This window comes from Porites lutea, chromosome 12 (assembly GCF_958299795.1).
Source record: "Porites lutea chromosome 12, jaPorLute2.1, whole genome shotgun sequence".
Classification (NCBI taxonomy): domain Eukaryota; kingdom Metazoa; phylum Cnidaria; class Anthozoa; order Scleractinia; family Poritidae; genus Porites; species Porites lutea.
In genome coordinates this window covers 22,098,588-22,121,729 of record NC_133212.1, presented here as the reverse complement: position 1 = coordinate 22,121,729, position 23,142 = coordinate 22,098,588, and the positions used below count along the sequence as shown (strand labels likewise).

Below are 23,142 nucleotides of genomic sequence, written 5' to 3'. Positions count from 1 at the left end.
CTTATACTGGGTGAAACTGGAGTGGGCAAGTCAACCTGGATCAATGCGATTGCCAACTATGCCACGCATTATTCTCTTAGAGATGCCATGGACAACCCCGAATTTACGGTTTTAATTCCGTCAAGGTAAAATGGTTAGTTTTTTTCTAGTGTACGCTGAGTACACCTCGTCTGTTTGCCGCGGGACAATTAGGAAAAGCTTAGCATTTTTAACTGTCCAATCAGTGCAGTGTCCCAGTTAATATAAGGTTGATTTCCACTGATATGACTCGTTTTTGGCTACGCATGTTAACGCACGTAAATTTTAATCACGTAAATAAAATAGAGGCAAGATATAAAGTGTTGAAATTAAACGTGAAGTTGAGCGAGGTTCTACTTTTACGCTTACATGGGACCTTTCATATATTGCCTCTATTTTATTTGCGAACGTATAAATTTTACGCACGTTAACGCACGTAAAAATTACGGGACAGTGGAAGTCAACCCTAATAGGAACCGCAAGCTAGAAGACTGATAATGAACAGTTTTCTGATCTTGACAGAAAGAGGTATTCTTATAACCCTCTAGCAGCAGTTTTCCTTGTCTGACTAACTTTAAAGTATATTTTCTAGAATAGACTTGAGATTCTATCTTCTAGTCAGGAAATAATGCAAAAGAACGAGAAAGTAAAAAAAAAAAGATGTTCGACATATCACCAGCGTATGGTAAAAAAATAAAAAATAAAAAAAAAATTAATAAAAAAAAGAAACAAATCTTACAAACCCACCGGAATCTCACCGGTGACCGGTCGATCGGGCTGGTTTACCTAGTTCTACTGACTCACTGAGCTACAGAGAGACACTTGGCGAGAATGGACAGCAGTTATATAAAGTGACGCACCTTACATTTCGCTCGGATAAAAAACGTTTATAAGCGCCTACGGCTTGCAATTTTCATTTGGCTAATTTCATTTCTTTCACTTGAAAATCCCGCTTGCTTTATTTATTACCGCCAACTAAAACGACAAACCATCAATTCCTGTTAATTTTAAGCCGTTTCTTAAACTTTAGGAGAGTATAGGGGTTGGAAACTAGCGACGGAGGAACTGCGTTGGTGCACCCACTTGCTTTAGCCATAGTCACTCCGAGACTATGCTTTAGCCTCAGGGAACCTCCAGCTTAATTCTACTCTGAAACGGTGGACGATAAGATTCTGCAACCAAACTGACAATCAAACAAAGAGGTCAACAAAAACTTGACTTAGTGATATAATCAGCTGAAAGAAATAACGTGTATTTTTTTCCTGTTCAAAATTTCAGGTTTAATTTCACAAATGATGAGGGACAAGAGGTGGAAATCGCATTTGGCGAAGATTCAAATGAGCAGCTCAAAGAAGGTCAATCTACTACCCAGTTTCCTCAGGAATACACAATTGAGACAGAAACCACAAGGTATCACCTCATTGACACTCCGGGCATTGGGGATAGAAGGGGCATTGAGAAAGACAAGGAGAACGTCGACAACATTTTGGCCTTTCTAACCTGCTATGATAAGATTAATGCAGTGGTTGTACTTCTCAAGCCAAACAACGCAAAACTGACCGTGGCCTTCAAATTCTGTATCTTAGAGCTTTTGACCCACCTCCACAAGTCTTTGGTGTCCAACATCATCTTTGCCTTTACGAACTCCAGGGGAACCTTCTACAGACCTGGAGACACCCTTCCTGTTCTCAGAAAGCTCCTAACAGAGCACAAAGTCGGCATCCCCCTTTCTCCGAAAACCTATTTTTGCTTTGACAATGAAGCATTCAGGTAATTTATACATTAGAAACATTATTAGGCAAAGACATGTTAACCCCGTTGTCAACATGACAACGTAATATTGTTTTTTAAAACTTTTTATTAACTGAATATTCAACCAGTTAAACCAATTCATTCCCGGAGTTCATGGAGAGGTGAAGTTCATTTTCAGCATGCGCATATTGCCCATTGCCCACAACACACCTTGATTACCCCCCCTCCCCACCCCACCACTGTTTTTCTTTTTTACGCCCAAAAATGATGAAAAAGTCCAATATGCTGCAAATGAATTCACCCAAAGCCGTTAATACATAATTTATTGAAACCTGTGGCAAAAATTTTTTATCTACGTTTATGTTCATGTGTTGGCACGTTTCGTATACCCTGTACATGTTCACTCAAATTATTCCTCTTATTATATATTGAACGCCAAATTGAATGTAATACCAGTTGAGCTTTCGCACGAAAAGAAGATATCTTGAAGTTCACATGGCTTCTAACATAAATACCAAAAAATAATACCTATATACTGTGTTCGTCCCAAAACTAACGTACAGTTAATAATTTAAGTATATTAAACAGAGCCTATTAACAACAAAGGTTAGTAAACTAGTTTTAGTAACTTAAACTAGTAAAAACTATGTACACTGGAAACTGGTAAAAAGTAGGTAAAAATTTCCATGTACGTCTCTAAAAAGTTTAAGATTAGTCTTAAAAGACAACGCTTGACGTCCCTTAAGAAGTCTCGACGAGTCTCCGACTTGTTTTCAGGGGCGGCGCCGGTTTTTTCTTTTTTTCTTCCTTGGTGGAGCATAACTGGGAATATGTGTAATATTGACACGACAGTGCTAATGATGAGTGCCGAAGGCACGAGAAACTCAAGGGGGTCCGGGGGCATGCTCCCTCCGTGAAGTTTTGATAATTTAAGAGCGTGTCTCCGTAAAAACCGACCAGTGATTTTGGATCAAAAAATTAATTTCCCTTATAATCTGGGATATTAAAGCCTCCACCTTAGTAGTTGCAAAAATGCATTTCGTTTGACCGAAAGTGATAAATATATTTTTTTACGAATTTTTGAATTTCCGGGCGGTCAGCGCCGGCGCCATAGCCGTTCAAAGTGCAAAAATCGCTAACATTAACCGCACTCTAGAAAACAAACCCCTGGCTCAAAAAGACTGATTTTCTTCTCCGTATACAGATACACCACTGTAGATTTCCTAGCCATATCACAGTTCCGAATTATTTGTTTATTTCAACGGCAATGATTTTTTCTCCGGCACGTGTTTTCGGCTTTCCATCAAAACACGAAAGTAGCTCAACTTTGAGGGTAATTTTAAAAAGTGTGGCACCTGTCTGAACTTCGCTATCTGTATGACTACAATCTAGGAATGATAGTAAAACACAAAAAGGAATAACATTTTTGTGCTGTCCACGTTTTCAGAAGAGACCGCCGTTTGAATTTCCAGAAATTTCGTAAACCAGATAATTAACGAACACTCGCCTTGTCGATCTGCTTGTCAAAGTCCAACTTCATTTGATGGCTTGATGGGTCTTTTCCAAGTTCTTTCACATTTTAAGGTTATTTCTCAATCATCTGAAACTATATTGGCCGTTGATTCCATGTCCTTTGTCCGTTTAAAGAAGTTATCTTGTTTATAAAATGGCAGTATCCGCGAGCGTGACTGGTTCGTGACACCGTCCTGAAAGGTCTTTTACTAAAATTAGTTGGATGCAATCTTGTTCATTGAGATTACTCTTCAAGACATCGCGGGGAAATTTCTAGAGCAAATAAAACACTTTTCTTTGCAAATAAAACGCGATGAGTCGCTAACAAGGCGATTTAACCCAGTTCAGATTAAAGTTGAAATATGCGCGACTTTGTATTTCATCCCCAGTCCTCCTGTACTGGACACAAAAAAAACAAGGGGGAAAAATGGCTACTGATACAGTAAAGTGTTCTTTCTCGGGCTTCGGAAAATCTAGTTGTGGAGGTTTTCGAGGTTCGGATACAGTATGTAGGTTGCGAGAATGCCAGGAAGATATAACGATCCACTTGAAGACATGCCATCTTTCAAAACTATCTAGAATGATGGAGTGCGAACTGATACTAGTCAGGGCGGGGCTATTCGATGTGCCAAAACACCGGCAAGAAGAAATGTTCGTGTGTCCAAAACACAGACATAATTTGGGTCGCAACTGGCGTCCTTTGAGGACATGTCGATATCCTCTTCATTCAGGAGCAAGGAAAAAGCTAAAAAATGATCATGTTATCAACTTGGAGATGTCCAAGAATATTCACGCAATTTTTGGAATCACAGTTCCCATTGGGTCAGGTAAGCATTCTACTACCCAATATTTTACGTTTTTCCTTTTTTGAGGAGCAACGATTGACACAGCTGGTTATTGCGTAGCCCTTGGAGTCTTCTGTGTGAGAGGTCTTGAGATTGATGTCCATGGCCAGGTGTGAGAAATTCTTTCCGTGTAGCTTCAAGTAGCTTTAAATACCAGTAAAACGGAGTACTGATGAAGAGGGGGTTTAAAAAGGTTTGTCTTTCAGATAATGATGAAATGATCATTTCGAAGTACCGACGTATGTGAGGCTCCTTTACTTTTTAACTTTCAATAGAATAAAAGAACTCATAAAACCAAGGTAAATGTCATGGTGAAGTATTCCGAATTGTGTAAAAAACTTTAAATCTAATTATAAATAAAGACTAAAAGAGAAGGTCGAGGGAATAACCATTCAACGTTGTTGTAAAACCTTGAAAGGGAATCGTTCTATAAGGTGTTTATTTTTCCGGATATTTATATCATAACCAGTTATATTTTTTGGCAACAGTGCCACGATGTAAGTGTAGAAATCTTGGATTGAGTAAATAACAAGTATTGTGATGAACATTCTTGTTTTACATTGTTTGGTCAAGCGCGTTAGTATAATTAGGACAAGTATATTTGTTACAACACAGATGTTCAAAAATACACAAGTATTCCTGGATTTTTGCGAGATGTAAAAGGTGCTTAGAATGTCTTTACAGGACTGTCTATTTTTTACGTTGATTCATAGCGTTCTATTTTTCAAAGTACGAGATAATTTCGGTAAAGTAGCCTACATGCACGTGACCCACGAAATTATGCGAAACACTTGGCAATGTTCCCCTTCTTTAAAAACCCTTTTCTGTGACTATCGGGGATATTGTATTTGAAAAGTTTTTTAACCCTGCTATATGCTATATCCTGAAAACTATTTTTCCGACACCTCAAGACCTAACCGGGAGATTAAAAACTTTTTTGAGTTTATTTTGCCAGTTGTCAATTATCAATCCGATAGATCACAATCAGTGATGGTTCTAAAAATAAGTTTTACGCTACGAATCGACTTTGACTAAAAGTTAAATTCATCATTGTGATACTTTTTAATGCACAGCAATTTGCACTACTTGTGTCAAGACGCAAAGACAAAAATATGAGGAAAATAAACGTTGGCTGGAGAAAACCACTGAGAGTGAGAAATAAGGAGGACATGAAGAGACAAGGTGTGTCTAAGGTGACTCAACCCAGTTTTTTTTTTGGGGGGGGGGTGGTACCATCCTACTTTGAAGCTCTCTGGTAGCCTACTTTACTTTTATCGTAAGTCTAACACATAGAATGGATAACATATAGATCAATCTACAATATAACATAAAATTTTGGGCGATCGGAGTAAATATCACGTGGTTATAATGCCACGCCCCTTTGAGGTCTGAGTCGAAAATCTGCCGTTGCCGGCATTTTTTCGTGAAAATTTCTCGGCTGCACAAAGTGCGCATTAGTGCCTTGCGCTGAACAGAGTTTCACCAAAAACGCAAAGACCCAATTCGAGAAATTCAGCGGTTTCCAAATTTAGGTCATAATTTATGCGAAAATGATAAGCAAACCTTACACGATTATATCTAATAAACTATGAGATTCATCCCTTTATTTTGGGGATCGTTATAACAGATGGGTCCTTGCAAGTCAGCAAAAAGCTTTAGGGCCTTGTAAATGCGCGTGATTTCGAGCAAAACAAACATATAGAAATTATAGTTTTCGCTATTTGTTGACGTTTGTCAGCGTTTAAGAGCCTTCTCACGAAAAAATCATTTTCTTAAAAATTCGTATTTTTTTTTCTTCAAATTTTTTCAGGGCCACAATTGATTAACTAACTACCCGGACTCTGAATTTCATGGTCATTGAAAAACTGTGACATTATCTTATATAAGCCTAAACTTGAGTAAACAAGATCAGAAAGGACTGGGCAACAAAATTTACATCAGTGGATGTGGCTGTGGGAAAATCTGCACCATTTATGTTAGCGTCCGAATCATCAACTGACGTAGAAACCAGGTAGAAACCCTGCAGATGGGAAGGGCACTAAACAAGGCCCACGCAGGTTCCATCCGGTTTTCTCGTGAGGTTAAAGAATATCTCACAGCCAAGTTTGAAACTGGTGAGCGAACTGGCCGCAAGGCGGACCTTGTTCAGGTTGAAAAGGATATGAGAACAGCACGGAATGTGAATGCCAGGGTCCAGTTCAATGAATTTCCGCGCAGCGTGGGGTCCTGGGAAGGACGTGGAAACTGTAGTAGCGTGGCCATGGTTTCTCAATTCTCTTAGCTGAAATGTGTTGAACCATTTTTGTCAGTGTATTTATGTTAAGCTGAAGAAGAAAATTTATCGAAGTATAGCGATTCAATGTTAATTACATCGAACTTAACAGTAAATGTTACGAATCAACGGTGTTACGCTCGCAACTGATAACGCTCCTCCCGGGCGCTCTGTATCACTTTTATACAAACTAGATAAAAGATGCCGTTGAAGGACAGGTTTTAAAAAAAAAGCGATGTTTTTAGAGTTAAAGCGGTTACTTCAGGAGAAAAAATATCCTCTACAAAAACCAAGAGGGACATTACAACCTAAGAAGTTAATAAAGCAAGTGAACGAGCTAGTATTTGTTAATTATTACCGTATCAGGTCATCACCCAATGCAGGAGAACTGGGGATGAAATACAAAGTCACGCATTTTTCAAGTTTGTCAGGAGACTGGGTTAAAACGCTTTGTCAGCGACTCATCGCGTCGTATTTGCAAAGAAACGTGTTTTATTTGCCCTAGAAATTTCACTGCGATGTCTTGAAGAGTATAATCTCAATGAAAAGGGTTGCACCCAACTAATCTTAGCAAAAGACCTTTAAGGACGGTGTCACGAACCAGTCACGCTCGCGGATGGCTGCCATTTTATAAACCAGATAACTTCTTTAAACGGACAAAGGACATGGAATCAACGGCCAATATAGTTTCAGATGATCGAGAAATAACCTTAAAATGTGAAAGAACTCGGATAAGATCTATCACGCCATCAAATGAAGTTGGACTTTGACAAGCAGATCGACAAGGCGAGTGTTCGTTAATTATCAAGTTTACGAAATTTCTGGAAATTCAAACGGCGGTCTCTTCTGAAAACGTGGAGAGCACAAAAATGTTATTCCTTTTTGTGTTTTACTATCATTCCTAGATTGTAGTCATACAGATAGCGAAGTTCAGACAGGTGCCACACTTTTTAAAATTACCCTCAAAGTTGAGCTACTTTCGTGTTTTGATGGAAAGCCGAAAACACGTGCTGGGGAAAAAATCATTGCCGTTGAAATAAATAAATAATTCGGAACTGTGATATGGCTAGAAAATCTACAGTGGTGTATCTGTATACGGAAAAGAAAATCAGGCTTTTTCAGCGAGGTGTTCGTTTTCTAGAGCGCGGTCAATATTAGCGATTTTTGCAGTTTGAAAAGCTATGACGCCGGCGCTAATCGTCCGGAAATTCAAAAATTCGTAAAAAAATATATTTATCACTTTCGGTCAAACGAAATGTATTTTTTTAACTACTAAGGTGAAGGCTTTAATATCCCAGAATATAAGAGAAATTAATTTTTTGATCCAAAATCACTGGTCGGTTTTTACGGAGACACGCTCTTAAGTACTCTGGGATGCAATCTGGAGCAATGTGAACGCTAAAATTTGGAAGGCACCAAGATTTCATTGTGGTCAACAAAGTAAGAAAAACTTGATGACCTTTTCTAGCTTAGCAAAAAAAAACTTATCAAACTTGAATACTTTCGTAGAAAATTATCAATTGTCAGTTTGTTTTAGCTACTGTTCAATACATGGTCTGGGAAAGTTTTAATTGACATCGAATTTTCCCAAGCGATTTTGCCTGTCATTTCATCTTGAAACAAACTAATTTCCAATGTCTGCCATGTTCAATTAGTCAGTATGAAATCCACACAGATATATAATTCTATATAAAAATATATATATGTATATATGTAGTTTACATACAGACATTCAATATATTACAGAAATGTTAGTTGAATATTACAAAGACGTAAATTGTATAAGTAAAATAATTAAAAGTATTTTTCTGGCGAGAACCTCAAATTGAAACCTTGGCGCTTATTATATGAGCTCCCTCCCTAACCTAAGACTAAATAAATATAATGAATAAATAAGCGGCGAAATCATACTGAAGGATAACTAGGATAAAAAGCAAGCAAAATAAAACCGACAAAACAGACAAATAGCAGCAAAAAGAAAAAAAAAAAAACAGTTACCGTACTTTGCAAAAGTATTGAAAGCGAAATTCAATTTTGTCCATTGTTAGCTTACTTGTTTGCAATCCACGACCAAAAATCCTCTCAAAAAACCTTGTTTATCGAGAATTTATTGCGTGACTGACGATCTTGTAATAAAATTGAGTTTTCTTTTCTTGAAAGGTTTCTAGCCTGCCAAAAGAAAGGAGTTGAATTCGAAGAGCAAGAAGTTGAACTCTTCTCAAAGAGCTGGGAAAAGTCACGCGACACAACAGCCAGACTTTTTAATTTCGTTAAAAATATGCCACCCCACGAGATTAAAAAGACCCTGAGTCTGAACGAGGCAAGGAACTTCATTGTCGCCATGAGCAAACTAATGGGTGAAGCTGTTCAACTTATCCAAATGAACTTAAAGAAGGTCGAATTGACCAAAAAGCTGGTCAAGCAGGATGACGATGAGATCCAGAAGTTCCAGGAGAGGCTCCATTTCAATGTTCGATACACCACTACTCCTAAAGAGAAGACATTCATGTCAGATGAAGTACAGAAAAAGATGAACGAACTAACCGACGTCAAGAGAAAAAAGGAATCACTAATCCGTGAGCTGGAGAAGCAAATAAAAGAGAATGAAGAAGAGCGGAAGATCATCTATGAGTGTGCCAGCCTTTTTGGTGCATTTCTCGAGCAGAATGCCATGATTCCCTGCAACGATTCCTTCAGCGATTACCTTGACATGCTGATCAAGGAAGAAGAGGCCAAGGAAAAGATGATAAGAGACGACATAAGGATCGAACAACTGAAGGACGACAAGATTGCATATGAGGAGAAGAAGAAAAGTATCATCACGCAAATCTCGAGTCCCGCGCACAGCGACGGAATGGTCATTCAAATAGACATGGTCTATAAAATGAAAGACCAGCTCTTCTCTCTGAAACACAATGGCAAGGCTTTGAAGCAAGCCCTAGGTACTGTACATTTCAGTAAATCGTAAATTCTTGGTATTATTTTAATATGCAAGTTTTAGTTCAGTTTTTTCAGTCTTTTCTGAGTTCTCGACTTTAATTTGTTGCATAAATTAAATCAATTAGGCACGATTGAAGAGAGGCTTTCGCATATATGAATTTTGTAAATCCACTGATAGCGCAAAATTGTTGTCCCAACTAATACAGAGCATGACTCTTACTTTGTAGACGGCGTCATGTACACTAGAAAAGTCCGTATGGAAACAAGGTAAGGGTTAATAGAAAGGATGTAAACCCTCTGAAGGAACTTAAAATAGTCTCTGCGTCACAGTGAAACTTTTAACTGGTCAGTGCAGGTGGGGTACCTCTGGTCTTTGGCCTTGTATCCCCTGTGGGAATATACAAATAACATGAAAATATTTGTTTGCTTTTAGGGCGTGTTTACATGGAGGTGGGGGACCCCAGGTAGGTGAGGTAACCCGCTCAGGTGGGGTAACCCGCCTGTCCAAATAATCTCTCATTTTATTTTGATCATGTTTACATGATAGGTGGGGTGACCCTCACCTATCAGGGCTTCCCCACCTCCATGTAAACAGGCCCTTAGCATTTAACCCTGACCACATTAATTTATGAGAACGTGTTTAAAAAGGTTTGGAACTGATCGGTAGCCTCTCGATATAGGTGTAGGGGAAAGGAAAAGGTGAGGGGGGGGGGGGGAAACAGCGTATTTTTTTCCTCTATTTCCCCTCCCCTCCTCTATTTTGAGTCGTAAACCTCTGCCTTGGAATCTTTTTTTGATTCGCCCCAACTCTCTATCAGTTTCGAGGTCCAAGCCATGATGGCGGGAGATGATTAGCAGAGAGTTTTAGATCCGAGTTTACCGCGAACCTCTAACCGCGGTTTGCGGTTACCCGTTCCCGTTTGCGGTTCGACGTTCAAACATAATTCGATTTAGATTGGCGGTGGATTAAATTACGGCCGCCACTTTGAATCAGCAGCCATGAATGGCACTTGTTTTCAAGATCCAATAGGATTTATAAGATTCAGCATTTCGCCCGAATTTGTACCTCTGTTAATGGATAAAGATTTGCTCCACAAGATTTTTGTATCACTACGTGGGATGAAACAAGAATTATACGCTAAAAGCTTTCAAGTAAATGACATACGTGAAAACCCACCTCCCCACGTTGAAAACGCACATCGTAAACCTCAAACGTGACGCGAAAGACTTGTCACGTGACTTCCAGCAGTTAGAGGTTCGCGGTAAACTCGGATCTGAAACTCTCTAGTATCATCGTTCGCACTGCAAAATACGATCAAATACGCCCGGCCTGCTTTTTGTGCGGTCAGTGGGATTTAATTCAGGTCGTTGTAGGGACACATAAGCACGAATATGTATTTAAAACAAACATAAACTAGCTAATGAGTCTACCTACAACTATGATCCCGATTTTCCTCGTTAATTTTCAGACAATCAGACTTCTAAGATTCAATACAGCTTGCTCATTCAACAGAGATTGAATGAGGTCATCACGGATGATCCCTGTTTATTTACGCCTGAGCTAGTACGGTCTAATAGTTAGAGGGGCCGCTAAGCTCATTTGTAGAAATTGATTGTTATAAGTGAGATTGAAAATTTCTCTCCGTTTTACAACTTTAACAAAAATCAAATCCAAGTTGTCTCTGTTAAATTTTGATAGATGACGTCTTGATGGGTGAGATAAAATATGCGAAACTTGGTACTTGGTGGTTTGTTGGTAGTGACGCTTAAATATAGAATTAAACTGCCTGACCCGGTCATGGTCCTTTTCTAATGAGAATTAAGATCATTTTGATTTTGATCTTTGAGGCTGCTAATTTAAAACTCACGAGCCACAATTAATTTCAGAAAGAAGATCCACGGGAATAGCCCCAGAGAAGAGCACTTACGGGAACACGGCCGACGGCGGCCAAAAAGCGCTGCAGAATCCATTTAGTTCCAGAACACTACCATCAGCGTCAACAGCAATTGCTGCACGACCAAAACCCATGTAAACCGTTCATTTTACTGGACTGACTGTTGTGGTAGTACTTTTGCTTTTTTCTTATACCTAATCGTTTTATTTTTTTAGTTTAAAAGTGGAACTTGAATTATGATATACAGCATGATCAAGTCCCGTTGTTGCGGACACCCTCAGGAACGCGAGTTAATATCTGTAGTAGCGAGACCCCGTAATAGCAGGGCGCGAGACGAAATAACCATCATAGAGGTCATAGAGGTAATGCAAAGAAAGAATTTTGATTGAAACGACGTAACAGAACAGTGACAAAAAAAGCGCGAAGTGTGACGTCACCTTACCATGGTAGCAAAATTTCCGCATTACAACCATGAATAGATAGACTACGAGTAGTAGTCCCCAATTTTTCCTCAAGGATAGTAGAGCGAGCGAAACGCGAGCGCGCGTGAAAATCACCCCACGCGAGAAAAGGCGACACGCGTGTCGCCTTTTCCCGCGTGGGGTGATTTTCACGCGCGCTCACGTTTCGCTCGCTCTACTATCTCTGAGGAAAAATGGGGACTACTGGTAGTCTAATGAATAGAGAGCTTACGAAACGACGACGGCTACGGCAACGAGAAAGGCAAAATAGCAAAATAGGTTTTGATTAGCGAAACAACAACTTGGCACAAGCATCTTTTTGGTACATTTCTTAGTCGTCGTTGGACGACTACGACATAAAGCGCCCGCTTTATGGAGTACCTGACCACAACACAAAAATGTTCTTTTTCTTTTTCTAAACTTAGATACGGCCCTTTCGGATACAATCCCAGACAATTTCGCCAACATTTGACAAGTTAAATGAAATTGAATAAGATGGATGAAGTTTGAAACAGTGCGAATTCACTTTTAAGCCAGTGACGTTTTCGCTTTGTTGTCATCCAGAAATTTTGCTACCATGGTAACGTGACGCATTAACGACTTTTCCTCTCTAATAACCTCATGTAAAGACAGAGGCGATGATGTGTTCTCAAGGTGGAGATAATTTTCACCCTTCCAGTTAACAGAGTTGGTCGGCTGCTCTAGTTATCACTAAAATTTCGTCTTCTACTGAAACTGTCGCAAAACAAAACGCCTTCTGATTTTCCTCCCATGCGAAACTGAGTCAATAGCCAAGGACATTCCCAGGAAAAGGAGGTAATCAAAACGCGCGAAACTGAATAGTTATATATCCACTGATCGATTTGGTTAAGTTCTAATGCTTTAGAAAACTTTATATATATTTCGATTCCTACGAAATTTGCGAGTCAAAATTATTAAATAAGGAAGTGTGAGACATTGACTTTATTTGTAATCAGTTTTTAATTTTTTTTGCATTTTTAAATTTTCAATCCTTCAAGTGATAAGGAGCCTCGAATTATGCCACTCCCTTTCTTATATCGAGGGTCCACTGTATCAATTACAAATGGCCCCTTGTTAGAGAGGAACAGCTGGTTTTTGTTTTTAATTAGTTAATAATTCTTAGTTCGGTCGCCAGTTGTTCTTTTTCAATATTAATTTTTTCGTTTTGCGGTAAAGCGAAAATTACTATCATATCGTGAGACATACTTACAGGTTAATGCAAGGTGTTTATTCAATTGTTTAGGAGCCTTGCTTCCTTTCAAAGTCGGATCACAAGGCCATAGTCTTGAAAACTGGATACACTGACATGCACTTTACAGAGTTTAATGTATACTGAGGTGAATAAGAGTGCCAGCTTTCTTGAAAAGTTGTACAGGGAAACTTTTTTCTTTTATTAAATCTCAAAAATTTCGTTTACCTTTTGCTTTAAAATAGTTAATAGTGCTGAATAAAACACGATTTTTGTCTTCCAAATTGGTCTCATTAAGACTATTATTTCCTACGACATGTGTGCAAGGAACTTGATCTGTGGTTTTAGAAGGATTTTATGATTGGTTGCATTGTCGAATTAGTTCCTTTTCTGGAACCCTATGTCCGGTTTATCTAGGAAGGTTAACAAATTCAAAATGAGAGCATATTTTTTTTATTCAATGAATAAAATATTCCTACAATCAGGGGCGGATCTAGGGGGCGGGTGCAGAGGGTGCGCACCGCCCCCCCCCCCTCCCCCCCTCTGAGGTGACCTGCGGTTTTCTAGTACAACTGGTATTCTGCAAAAAAAAAAAAAACTATTTGGTTTATTGGTGTTGAAGTAGAACAAGAGACGAGTGCTACCCCTCCTAAATAAAACCCTGGATCCGCCCCTGATAATTCTGCTCACTGTGATACGCTGTATGATTTCCTAATGGAAGCTCTCTATCAGAGTTATCAGAGTTTTTAATTGTATATTAACAGAAACCCATAAGGGGTTGAAACGTGTAACTGGAGTTCAATGCTTGTGAATATTCATTTTGACCATATTTGGAAATCTTAGTGACGGATATCCATTTTCAACAAAATGGCTGCTTCGCGATCATCATGCAGATGTTTTAACACAAGAGTTCTGCATTTCAAGGTTAAAAATACACCGTTAAAAGACAAAAAATGGAAAGAGAAAGTACAAAAGAATGCTCAGCTTTCTTTTTGTGAAGAAAGGGAAGCTTTTCATCAAGAAATCGTCCTTCGAGGAATTCTACCTTGTTTTCTTCACGGCGGAGCCCATAGTCTGTTTTGAAATGCAACCAAGTCTGCGAAGTTTTTGCTGAATTTTCAGGTACATTTTGCACTCTATGGCCAAGACAATTACGTTTTTGAAAGAGAATTTATGTATTTTTAAATGTTTCATAGACGTTTTATTAATTTTTCTATTCGGCGCTAAAGAAAAATTACAAAATGTGCCCTGATTTGAGGTGGATTTTGTGTTGAATTTTGCTTTTTGCTTAGCCGATGTCACTTGCGTGAACAAATCCACGATCCAGATAGTGTTTTCCGAATTGCTTTAAAGGATTAACTTTTTGGACTTTGAATAAAAATTTTCAAGAAACGGCTTCTCTGTCTATTGTTTTGAGTTTGTTCAGTCATAAAATTAGCTCAAAAATCGATCGTGACTACAACATCTAAGTTTAATTTAAGTTTTTAAAATGCTTCTCACATTCATTACAAGCATCACTTTCTGCGAAGATGTCAGGTTCCGGTTTTGGACACTTTCGATACGCAGCTAATGAATTTTATTCGAAAATATTTTTCACTGTTTATTCTAGACTTTTAACATAAGAATTTTAAAAGCCTATTTGCAGTATAAGTTTACTGTGCAGAGGTTCAACGAGGCATCGTTTTTGAAGTGACAACTTCAAGAAGTTGCGAGGCCGTCAATGGGTTTCATAATGTTACGTTTGGCCCGGGTGGTAAGGCAATAATATCCTGCTCAGTGTTTCGGTAATATTCCTGGTTTCAACCTTTGGAAGCTTTCTCGGCTTTCGGGAGTTATTCCCCCGTTTGTCGGCCATTTTTTTAAGCGGGCGCGGGAACCTGAAGGAAAATTACGTCACGTTGTTTACGAAGTTTGATTGGTCAGTTATCTCTTCTTCTCGTTCCAAATATGGTACTTTCGAAAATGAATAATCACGAGCATCGGACAAAGCAAACATATGAGAGTTACACGTTTCAACTCCTTATGAGTTTCTGATATTAATGATATATGTAGCTTCTCAAATAAACTCAGTACAACACCGTGGCAACAACAAGCATCAGTGATTTTACAGTAACTTACAGAGACTAGTATTCGCCTTTCTTCACACTGAGAGTACTTTGTCGTACTAGTATCTTCCTGTTTCAATCAAAAGCTTGTGACTTCTTATTCTTAGATTCACCAAAATGCTTAGACCCCTAGAAGGCGTATTTTTCTTTAGATCTAGGTAAGCAGAGGAGCCAAATTTGCAGCCTGACTTGAGTAAAAAGGGCCAAAAGGCAGGGTTTCGTGTTTGCGGGTGATAAGCTCGACAATCACAGCAGCAAAGGAAAATGATTAGAAGAAAACTAACGAGCAAGGAGGAAGAAAGGAAGAGAAGAGGAAAAAGCAGTGGTTGCGCTCTTAGTTTTTATATTGGCCACTTTGTAGATAGTCAGTTTGCCCCCTCTAAAAAACCGCCTGCGGAAGAGATATATTTGGCGGTAACGTTTCCAAAAGCCCGGCTAGATATGTGTGCCGATAAAAATCTTAAACAATTAAATACAGCAATTCGTTAATCATATAATTAACTGAACTACATTAACATTTACGTGTGGCTAACTTTAAACAAATTACTGAACTCTAAATTCAATTAAAATCAAATGATGTCCTTTTCCTGTCCTTTCAAAGAACTAAAATAACAAAGCCCCCTTGGATTGGAAACATTAAAATATGTAGAATATCTCGGAGTAAGTATCTCAAGCTTAACCGCCTTTTAAAGTTAAATCCCATCCCGAAGCAGTGATTTTCTTGAAAAATATAGATGTTTCAATAAAAGTACCGTAACCTGCATCAGTTGTAGGCGTTTTCTTTGGGTGCGCAAATGTTTTAGCTCGCGTCAGACCTAACTTCTAAAAACTTATTCGAGGAGGACCCCAAGGTTTGTTATTTCTACTGTGACCAATTTTCTGTCAGTTAGAAAATTAAAGAAAACTCTCGCTCAGTTCACGGATCCCGGGGAGACCAAAATATCTATTTGGGTCTACAGTAAAATTCCAAAAATAAGCCCCTCAATGTGTAAGCCCCTCCAAATATAAACCTCCCAAACCGGTTACGCAAAAAACCCTCCGTTAGATCACCCTCCCCCAAATATAAGCCCCTCCTGCCCCCGTGGGCTTGTACTTGGAGAATTGCCCTCAAATACAAAGTAACACAAAGCAAAAACAGTAAATTTACTTCCAACTGTAAGGCTAGCTCGATCGATTTTGAAACGCAAATTTCCCTCCGTAGATAAGCCCCTCCAAAAATAAGCCCCTCAAAAAGGGCCGGCCTTTGAAAAATATAAGCCCCGGGGCTTATTTTCGGAATTTTACGGTATTTGATATTATTCATGTTCCCCTAGTAAAATTTAATCCCTCGGCCGTATAGTAACTAACTCGTCAAAGAAGAACACCTAAATTAACAGCACTTTTCTTCTTTCAACCAAAGCTTCCATTTTGGCATAATGAACGCCGCTATCATTCTAGACCGTGCCCTTGAGATCTCTCTCCATGCCCCAAATGTGCCCCATAACTACGCGGCCACTCGCGTAGAGCTACTATTTGTTCTCTATTCTGCCATATGACCAACCAACTGACTATTTAGACTCTGGTCATCGCCACAATGTTGTTAATTTTAGTGGACTCTGCTATTGCCATCGGCCTGTTTGTCGGAGTTACTGTTCTTTCTGTGTGTGTGTTTTGTGCCATAGCGTATGCGGTAGCGTCAAGCAAGGCAAAGGGCAAGGATTCGAAGTACGGACACCTGTGCCCTGTTTCTTCACACGGATTTTCCCCTGGCATATATATATATATATACTTAGAATTAGTCACCCTATATACAAAGCTTACTGTGAGTTTGTGCGGAAACTGTCAGTAATACATATGGAACTAATAGAACAAACTGGTACTTCTTTTGGCGGACTTCCAAGGCATATTAGCGTTAAGGAGTGTTGTTGACACTTGTGCGATAATCAGCATATGTATGTGAGTGAGATCTCAAGGTGGCCATTTCTCTGAAGAAACTTGCAAATTTACTCAGTGTCTATAACTTGAATAAACACATAACAAAATTTCCGGAGGAGATAAACTTCATGGCAATTATGTGCTGAATTACTGGAGCAAATTAGTATAGTTCAGTTGTCAAATATATTCATTACCAACTTATATGCCCAAAACAATGTCTAATATTCCTTTTAATCTGTTTAATTGCATATTAATTTACTTACATTAGCCCAATAGCATTGGACTACGAAAAGAAAAAACTTATACGTTTTTGATACTCTAACCAATCCAACTAACTAGCCAACTAAGAAGTAGCTGACGATTTTTATCAAGTTCGTTCGATTGTCATGTCACTGTTATTAATTTCTCTGAATATGTTAATTCTTTCTTCGTCAGAATCTTGTCGTTCTTGGACCCGAAATTGTCTTTTTAATTTTGTTTCTCTCTCTAGAGGCTCAAGATCATGATCAGGTTCGGCTTCAATCTTCATTTTGATGAAATAATTAAGCAGTTTGTAGTAAAAGTAAGCTAGAGTTACAGTGCCAGCCACAGTAACAAAAGCGATGATCAACCATGCAAGCATTGAAAGTTGTCCATTCATATGAAGTAAATGTTCTCGATCTCTGCAAGCTGCTGCACTATCCAAAAAAGCAACAGCTTAAAACTTCTTCTCGCCCTCAAGCCTCCGTTCCGTCCTCTGTACCTCTTCAGGGTGACAAAGATCCCCAAAATATTGATATTCCCCACTTGTTTCACTGAATTTGTGGATTGTGATCAGCCGCGGTAAAACATTTCATCGCTGACTCGACATGGTTGATTGGCATTTTGGATGAATGGGCACAAAATCGGTTCGTAAATAAATGAACCATTAGCCGACTACCAGCACCGTTTCTAAACCAAGGAAAACACAATTTGATCTTCCATTTTTTTAACTGGGAGAAAACACTTCTGCGTTTAATAGGTATATACTTGTGGTACTCTTTTAACAGGAAAGTTTCGGGAATATCGGCTCATGATTTAATTTCACCAAGCATACAAGATTTGAGTTTTTAGATGAGTACATAATTACAATAAACTTTACTCTAAGAAGGTAGAGGGTCATCTTTTTAAGTCATGATCACGTTCCAACTGAAGTAAACAGAAGATATGAAAACTTTAACATTACATAAGGTGCACTACAGTATAAATCAATTCTTAGTTTGCAACCACAAAGACAAGGCTGCCAGGGAGCTTTGGGGGTCAAAACAATAAAATTTTTTCTCGAAGAATTTACATGAAAATAACGAAAATAGAGTTTAGTTCCCAGAGGAGAGAAATCCTTTTGTTCTTGACCACCAACATAGCAGCCATGACGTCACGTTCAAACCAGCAATACGAGGACTAATAAAATTAGTACAAAGTATAGACAACATTCAGAGCAGCGGAATTCAATCTTCACGGCGTCACCCAAAAAACCATGGTAAAAACATTAGTGATTATGCTCGGCTGGAGTAATATCAATCTCCTAAATATGACGCACTTTAGTCAGTGTTTCTATGTTTCTTACGAATTCTTGCATATGATTTTGAAAGAAATTAAGTAACCAGGCCTTCGAAAATGCACTGGGCATGAGTTAAAGACGTGGAAGTATTCAGTTCCTGAAATCATAGAAATCTCTGCCGTTTTATCAGCAAGGTACATTTCCGCTGTGTGAACAAAAACAAACAAGCAAATCAACAAACAAAAAACAAATATAGGATTGTGGGTCTTCTAAAAACAAACAAACAAAAGCAAATGTATACGTAATTAAGTAAGTCGATGACCATGAGATCCGCGCCATTCCGTTTTCCTGTTAACACTTAAAACGCATCAAAAGTTTTTACACAGTTTGCGATCGTTCACGCTAAGACATCTAAGAAAGACATGCGTTGCCTTTTTGTTCTTATCTATATTTTCAGATGAGCTCAGTATTTACAGTGTGCCCTGATTTCACCGCTCAGAATGATTCACGAGTCATATTACTTCAGTACTTATGAGAACCTCCATTAGTTTTGAATTTGGTAAATGTACATTTGCATTTTGATCAATAACTGAATGGCTGTTGCACTGCAAACCCCTCAAGGGAGGGGGGGGGGGGGTTGGAGCTGCAACCACCCCACCCCCTCCTTTTTATCACAATTTATCAGTATTAGTCATTATTATTGCTTGTAAGTATCTGAAAGACCCTGCAACCACCAGGGCTCGGACTTCCGCACTGTCTCAGCGAGGATGGCTGTGCTTGAAATCTGTCTTATCGTCATTGGCGTGATGATTTTTGCGGCTGCAAATGTTATGGCAATAAACCACTACGTTAGCGGCAAGGCGAGGATTGATGATGAGAAATCAAGACCTACCTATCAGCCTGTCGAGCGGGACAGCAATGGCCATTTATATTACTGAGGCTGAAACCCTCTGCTATCATTCTAAAAGGGTGACTCTATAGTTCGTAGGATTAAGGGTTTTTTTTTCTCCTGGTTAGCCTCTTTATAAAGCGATTGTACGCATCATGTTTGCTTAAAGGTGCACTACAATGCAACGAAGCAACAGGGCAATTATGCTGAATCACATCAATGTGGGGAAACTTTGGGGAATTAAACTATGGGAAAATATCACTGTATATAAAATGGTTAGAAGTCATTCCTGAAAGAAGAACCGCAGAAGAAGAATTTGATGGAGGAACAGATAAACACGTTTTATCAAGCAGAACGTATTGTATAAAAAGCATGATCATTGTGCCACATTCTTCGCTTTTCATCTTGTTGGTATGGTGACATTTAGGCAGAGAAGTTTACCGTGTTATAATTCAAGACAGAGTCTTAAAGTCTTACAAGTCTTCAACTGGGTTTACTTATAATTATCTAAAATTCTGTTAATTTCAGTTGACAAGACCTCAAAACAGGCAAAGTAAAGTGTAGCAATTGTAGATTTAATATATCACTCAGTGACAGTCGTTTATCCAACATCAGTTACCACTACAATTCAACCAAACAGTAGGATTAATACTCAGTACTGTGTTTTTTGCCATGACTTCTTGTTTTCTCTATCACGCCTATTTTAAACTCATTCTTTACCTGATTGGCTCTCACTGGCAGCCAGATTGATTTTGTCACGAATCGCACTTTTTTTTTGCTCCAAATCGAATCTGTTCTGCTAAATCACCGTGCGGCATTTTCAGTTGGCATGTGTTGCTCTAAATCGCATCGTTTATGTTTTGAATACACAATGAGACAAATTAAGATGCCAGGTTCCTCATTTTTGTCAACCGGATACTGATTCAATAATTATACTGATACTGACTAAAAGTCCTGGCGCGGCTGTAAGTGGGCGAAGTTGTGTTATTTCAAATTGAGCGCGCGGTAAATCAATTTTAGACCAAACATTGACGAGCAAGACAGAGTCTTAAGAAAGCACACATCCACTTTTTCGTGGCAATCGAATGCGTTTTTAAACATGGCGGATATATAAGCTTATTTAAAAAAATACTGAAGTATATTAATGGATGCACGGTATTGAAAAAGTGTGCGATGATTTGAATGTGGTAATTACCCAACAAAATACATACGCATCAGATTAGTCCCAACAGCTGCAAAGCGATGACAATTAAAGGAAAAAAATATTTGTTAATAACGTAAGAATTTATCATAAAGAAATCTGCCTGATATTTCGCGGATTTGCGGACAAACCTCCGTGGCTAATACTGAAATGCCGGCTATAGCCATATGGTTATAGTTAGGCCATTCTAACGAGGTTTAAGTTCTTCGTGATTACTGTAAAATTTGCTCTTTTGCTACATCAATTGGGTGGTGTCAGTTTGTATTGGCAAGGATACTTAAACAGGGCCTTGAGCAGTGATATCAACATCCTAGGGATAATCCAAGGTTTATTTGCCACGTCCTCTAACAGCTTTAAACCAATAGCGCGACCCTGTGGTGAACACATTGCTCTGCGCCAGACTTTTAGCAGCAATCCCTCGGTTTCAGTGTTTACGATCCGAAACAAGTTTATCGCCAAAATTACACGATTTTGAGCACCGGTGAGGTCCTTGATGAAGGGAGCTATGTCACCGTTCTTCAAGATTCTTGGTGGCAGCGATGACTGCTGTTGACACGTATCGTTGAGATTGGTTTGAAAATGGGTAGCTGCAATGAACTCTACCGATAGTGCCCATCCCACCCCAAAGTTCTTCTCTGGTTCTGATAGTAGACTGGCTTCTTCAGTGAATAGGGGAAGCCCTAGGGAGTGACAAAACATTCAAAATTCGTGAGGAGCTAATATCACATCAGAACTTCGATAAGTTATGAATAACTGTTAAGACTACAAATACCAGAATCGTTCAGTTTGCAGTTTTCATGTGCAAATTAAGGCCACTGTTTATACATCTCAGTGGGATTGGCAAATTTAGCTGTAGTTAAAGAACACGTCACTGTGAAAATAGCCGTCTTTTGGGGTAGATTTTACACTGCTTTGATTCGCTGCCAGTTTTCTGGAGAGGAATATCATTTTATAAATAGCTTGACAATTTTGTCTTCAGACGCTCCAGCTGATGGGTTCCCTGTGTACCTCGGTGCAGTCTCTCGTAACGTAGATCTCACAATAGCCAAGGCACAACGTCCCTAGCTGAATCTATTCCTATTGGCTTCTTAGGTGTTCCCTTGGGGGAGGGGAACTCAAGGGAAAAAAACCAGCCTGCTTAAAGGGGAGAGGGGAAGGGGAGGGTAAGAAAGAAAAGAAAGGAAACGCAGGCGTTCCTTCCATCTTTCTCGCCCCAATGCCTTCTCCCTTTTTTTTCTTCTCTTTCTTACCCTTCCCCTAACCGTCCCCCCACCCCACCCTTTAACGCCTGCTAGGCTACAAAAAATCTGATTGTTTTTTATTTCGCTATCCTGTTCCAGTAAGACAAGAGACCTTTTTGGGGTGGATGGATTTAGGACTGTTGATTGACTCACCATGTTTAATAGATGTAGTGTGCGCCTTCCACATCAGTGCTACTGTGGCATCGTGATCGGATGCAGGAGAAGCAGCCTTAACTCGCCGGAAAAACTCTGTCCAGTCCTGAATCACCTCAGCATGTTTTACCTTGCACTCTTCGATACTGGTACAAAACTTTTGTTTGACTTTCTCGCTCACGTTCGCTGGTTTGGTGATATACAAAGGATACTTAAGCGGTGAGAATATCCCAGAATTCAAGGCTCCCAGGAAGGGAAGCACAGAGAGGTAGTAGTTCATATCGGCCCACCAGCTGTTGGGAGATACGCAATAGTCTCCACATCCAACATTACCATGGTTAATCCTCATGTCACGAAGGCGACCGGACATCTTTTGCCATCCGAACTGAAGCGGCAGTCCCCAGAGGAGATTCCCAGTGTTATTATACCCCCAGGAATTAAAGAAAGGCTCCGTGTGTTTGACCATTAGCTTAAAAACTCCCATTCTCTGTAGATAATTCCAAGGATCGATGATTGTCTGCGTTTTGCCCTGTATAACTCCAACTGGAAACTCATTTAACGAGCCCGGGGCATCTCGCCAGCCCTGTGGATAGTGTGTGGCCTGGGATACGTGTACAGGACTCGATAAGTGGATTATTACTGTACACATAAGCAGTAACCAACGCAAGAGAAACGTGATCATGATTTCTTTTGAAGTGTACGTATACTTGTAATTTTGTAGTCTTGATTAAATGCTTATAAAGCTGCAAAGTAAATGCAAAAAACATTAAAGCGCGTGTAAATTTCTACGATTTTTTAACTTCGTCTAATTACTGGTGATTACCTGGTAGTTTCTTTTATTTGGATCTGATGCGTCCGTGTTGTCACCCTATTAAAGTAGGGTATCCTCAGCTGAGGTCATCGAATGCGGCTTGATCATGTGAAACTCATGCCGATCAACAAGTCCTATTCCCCATCTAACCCCCCGTCCCCTCGGGAAATTGAAGTGACGAAGCAAACTAAGACAAAAACCCGAGAAACTCTTTTAAAATCTTTGATATTTAGTCTATTCGTCATTTTCAGTTTCCACCAATTTCATAAACACATCTAAAATTAAAACATAGCCAACATAATGCCCCAGGGTCATGAAGGGTAAATAAAACGTGGGCTAGTGTTCGGCTCCGGGAATTTTTTTTTTTTTCAGGGGGAAAGGTGTGAGATCCTGGTGAAATAGAA

The 23,142-nt window shown here is 39.2% G+C and overlaps 3 protein-coding genes across 3 annotated transcripts in view; 1 reads left to right on the top strand and 2 right to left on the bottom strand.

The window, feature by feature from the left end:
- The first annotated feature begins 72 nt into the window (after window positions 1-72).
- On the top strand, window positions 73-9,367 carry LOC140953885 (uncharacterized). Its single transcript, XM_073403263.1, has 3 exons — window positions 73-125; window positions 1,297-1,788; window positions 8,560-9,367. Exons 1-3 carry the CDS (start codon window positions 88-90, stop codon window positions 9,365-9,367), a joined length of 1,338 nt encoding a protein of 445 aa, XP_073259364.1. The 5' UTR covers window positions 73-87.
- Window positions 9,368-20,769: 11,402 nt separating this feature from the next.
- LOC140921435 (protein LEG1 homolog) lies at window positions 20,770-22,666 on the bottom strand. The gene is made up of 2 exons (XM_073371429.1): window positions 21,928-22,666; window positions 20,770-21,213 (listed from the first exon to the last, which is right to left on the bottom strand). Exons 1-2 carry the CDS (start codon window positions 22,607-22,609, stop codon window positions 20,774-20,776), a joined length of 1,122 nt encoding a protein of 373 aa, XP_073227530.1. The 5' UTR covers window positions 22,610-22,666; the 3' UTR covers window positions 20,770-20,773.
- A 206-nt stretch (window positions 22,667-22,872) lies between these two features.
- The window catches only part of LOC140953884 (uncharacterized), a 7,302-nt gene continuing 7,032 nt past the window's right edge, over window positions 22,873-23,142 (bottom strand). Inside the window, exon 3 of the mRNA XM_073403262.1 lies at window positions 22,873-22,972. Within this exon, the coding sequence (XP_073259363.1) occupies window positions 22,873-22,972 (100 nt within the window). The remainder of the gene's footprint in view (window positions 22,973-23,142) is intronic.

Coding starts and splice junctions, on each gene's coding strand:
- LOC140921435 (XM_073371429.1), bottom strand. CDS start 22,609: ATGATCACGTTTCTCTTGCGTTGGTTACTGCTTATGTGTACAGTAATA. Junction 21,214..21,927: donor CACTACATCTATTAAACATG/GTGAGTCAATCA, acceptor GTCACTCCCTAG/GGCTTCCCCTATTCACTGAA.
- LOC140953885 (XM_073403263.1), top strand. CDS start 88: ATGGACAACCCCGAATTTACGGTTTTAATTCCGTCAAG. Junction 126..1,296: donor ACGGTTTTAATTCCGTCAAG/GTAAAATGGTTA, acceptor TCAAAATTTCAG/GTTTAATTTCACAAATGATG. Junction 1,789..8,559: donor TTTGACAATGAAGCATTCAG/GTAATTTATACA, acceptor TTTTCTTGAAAG/GTTTCTAGCCTGCCAAAAGA.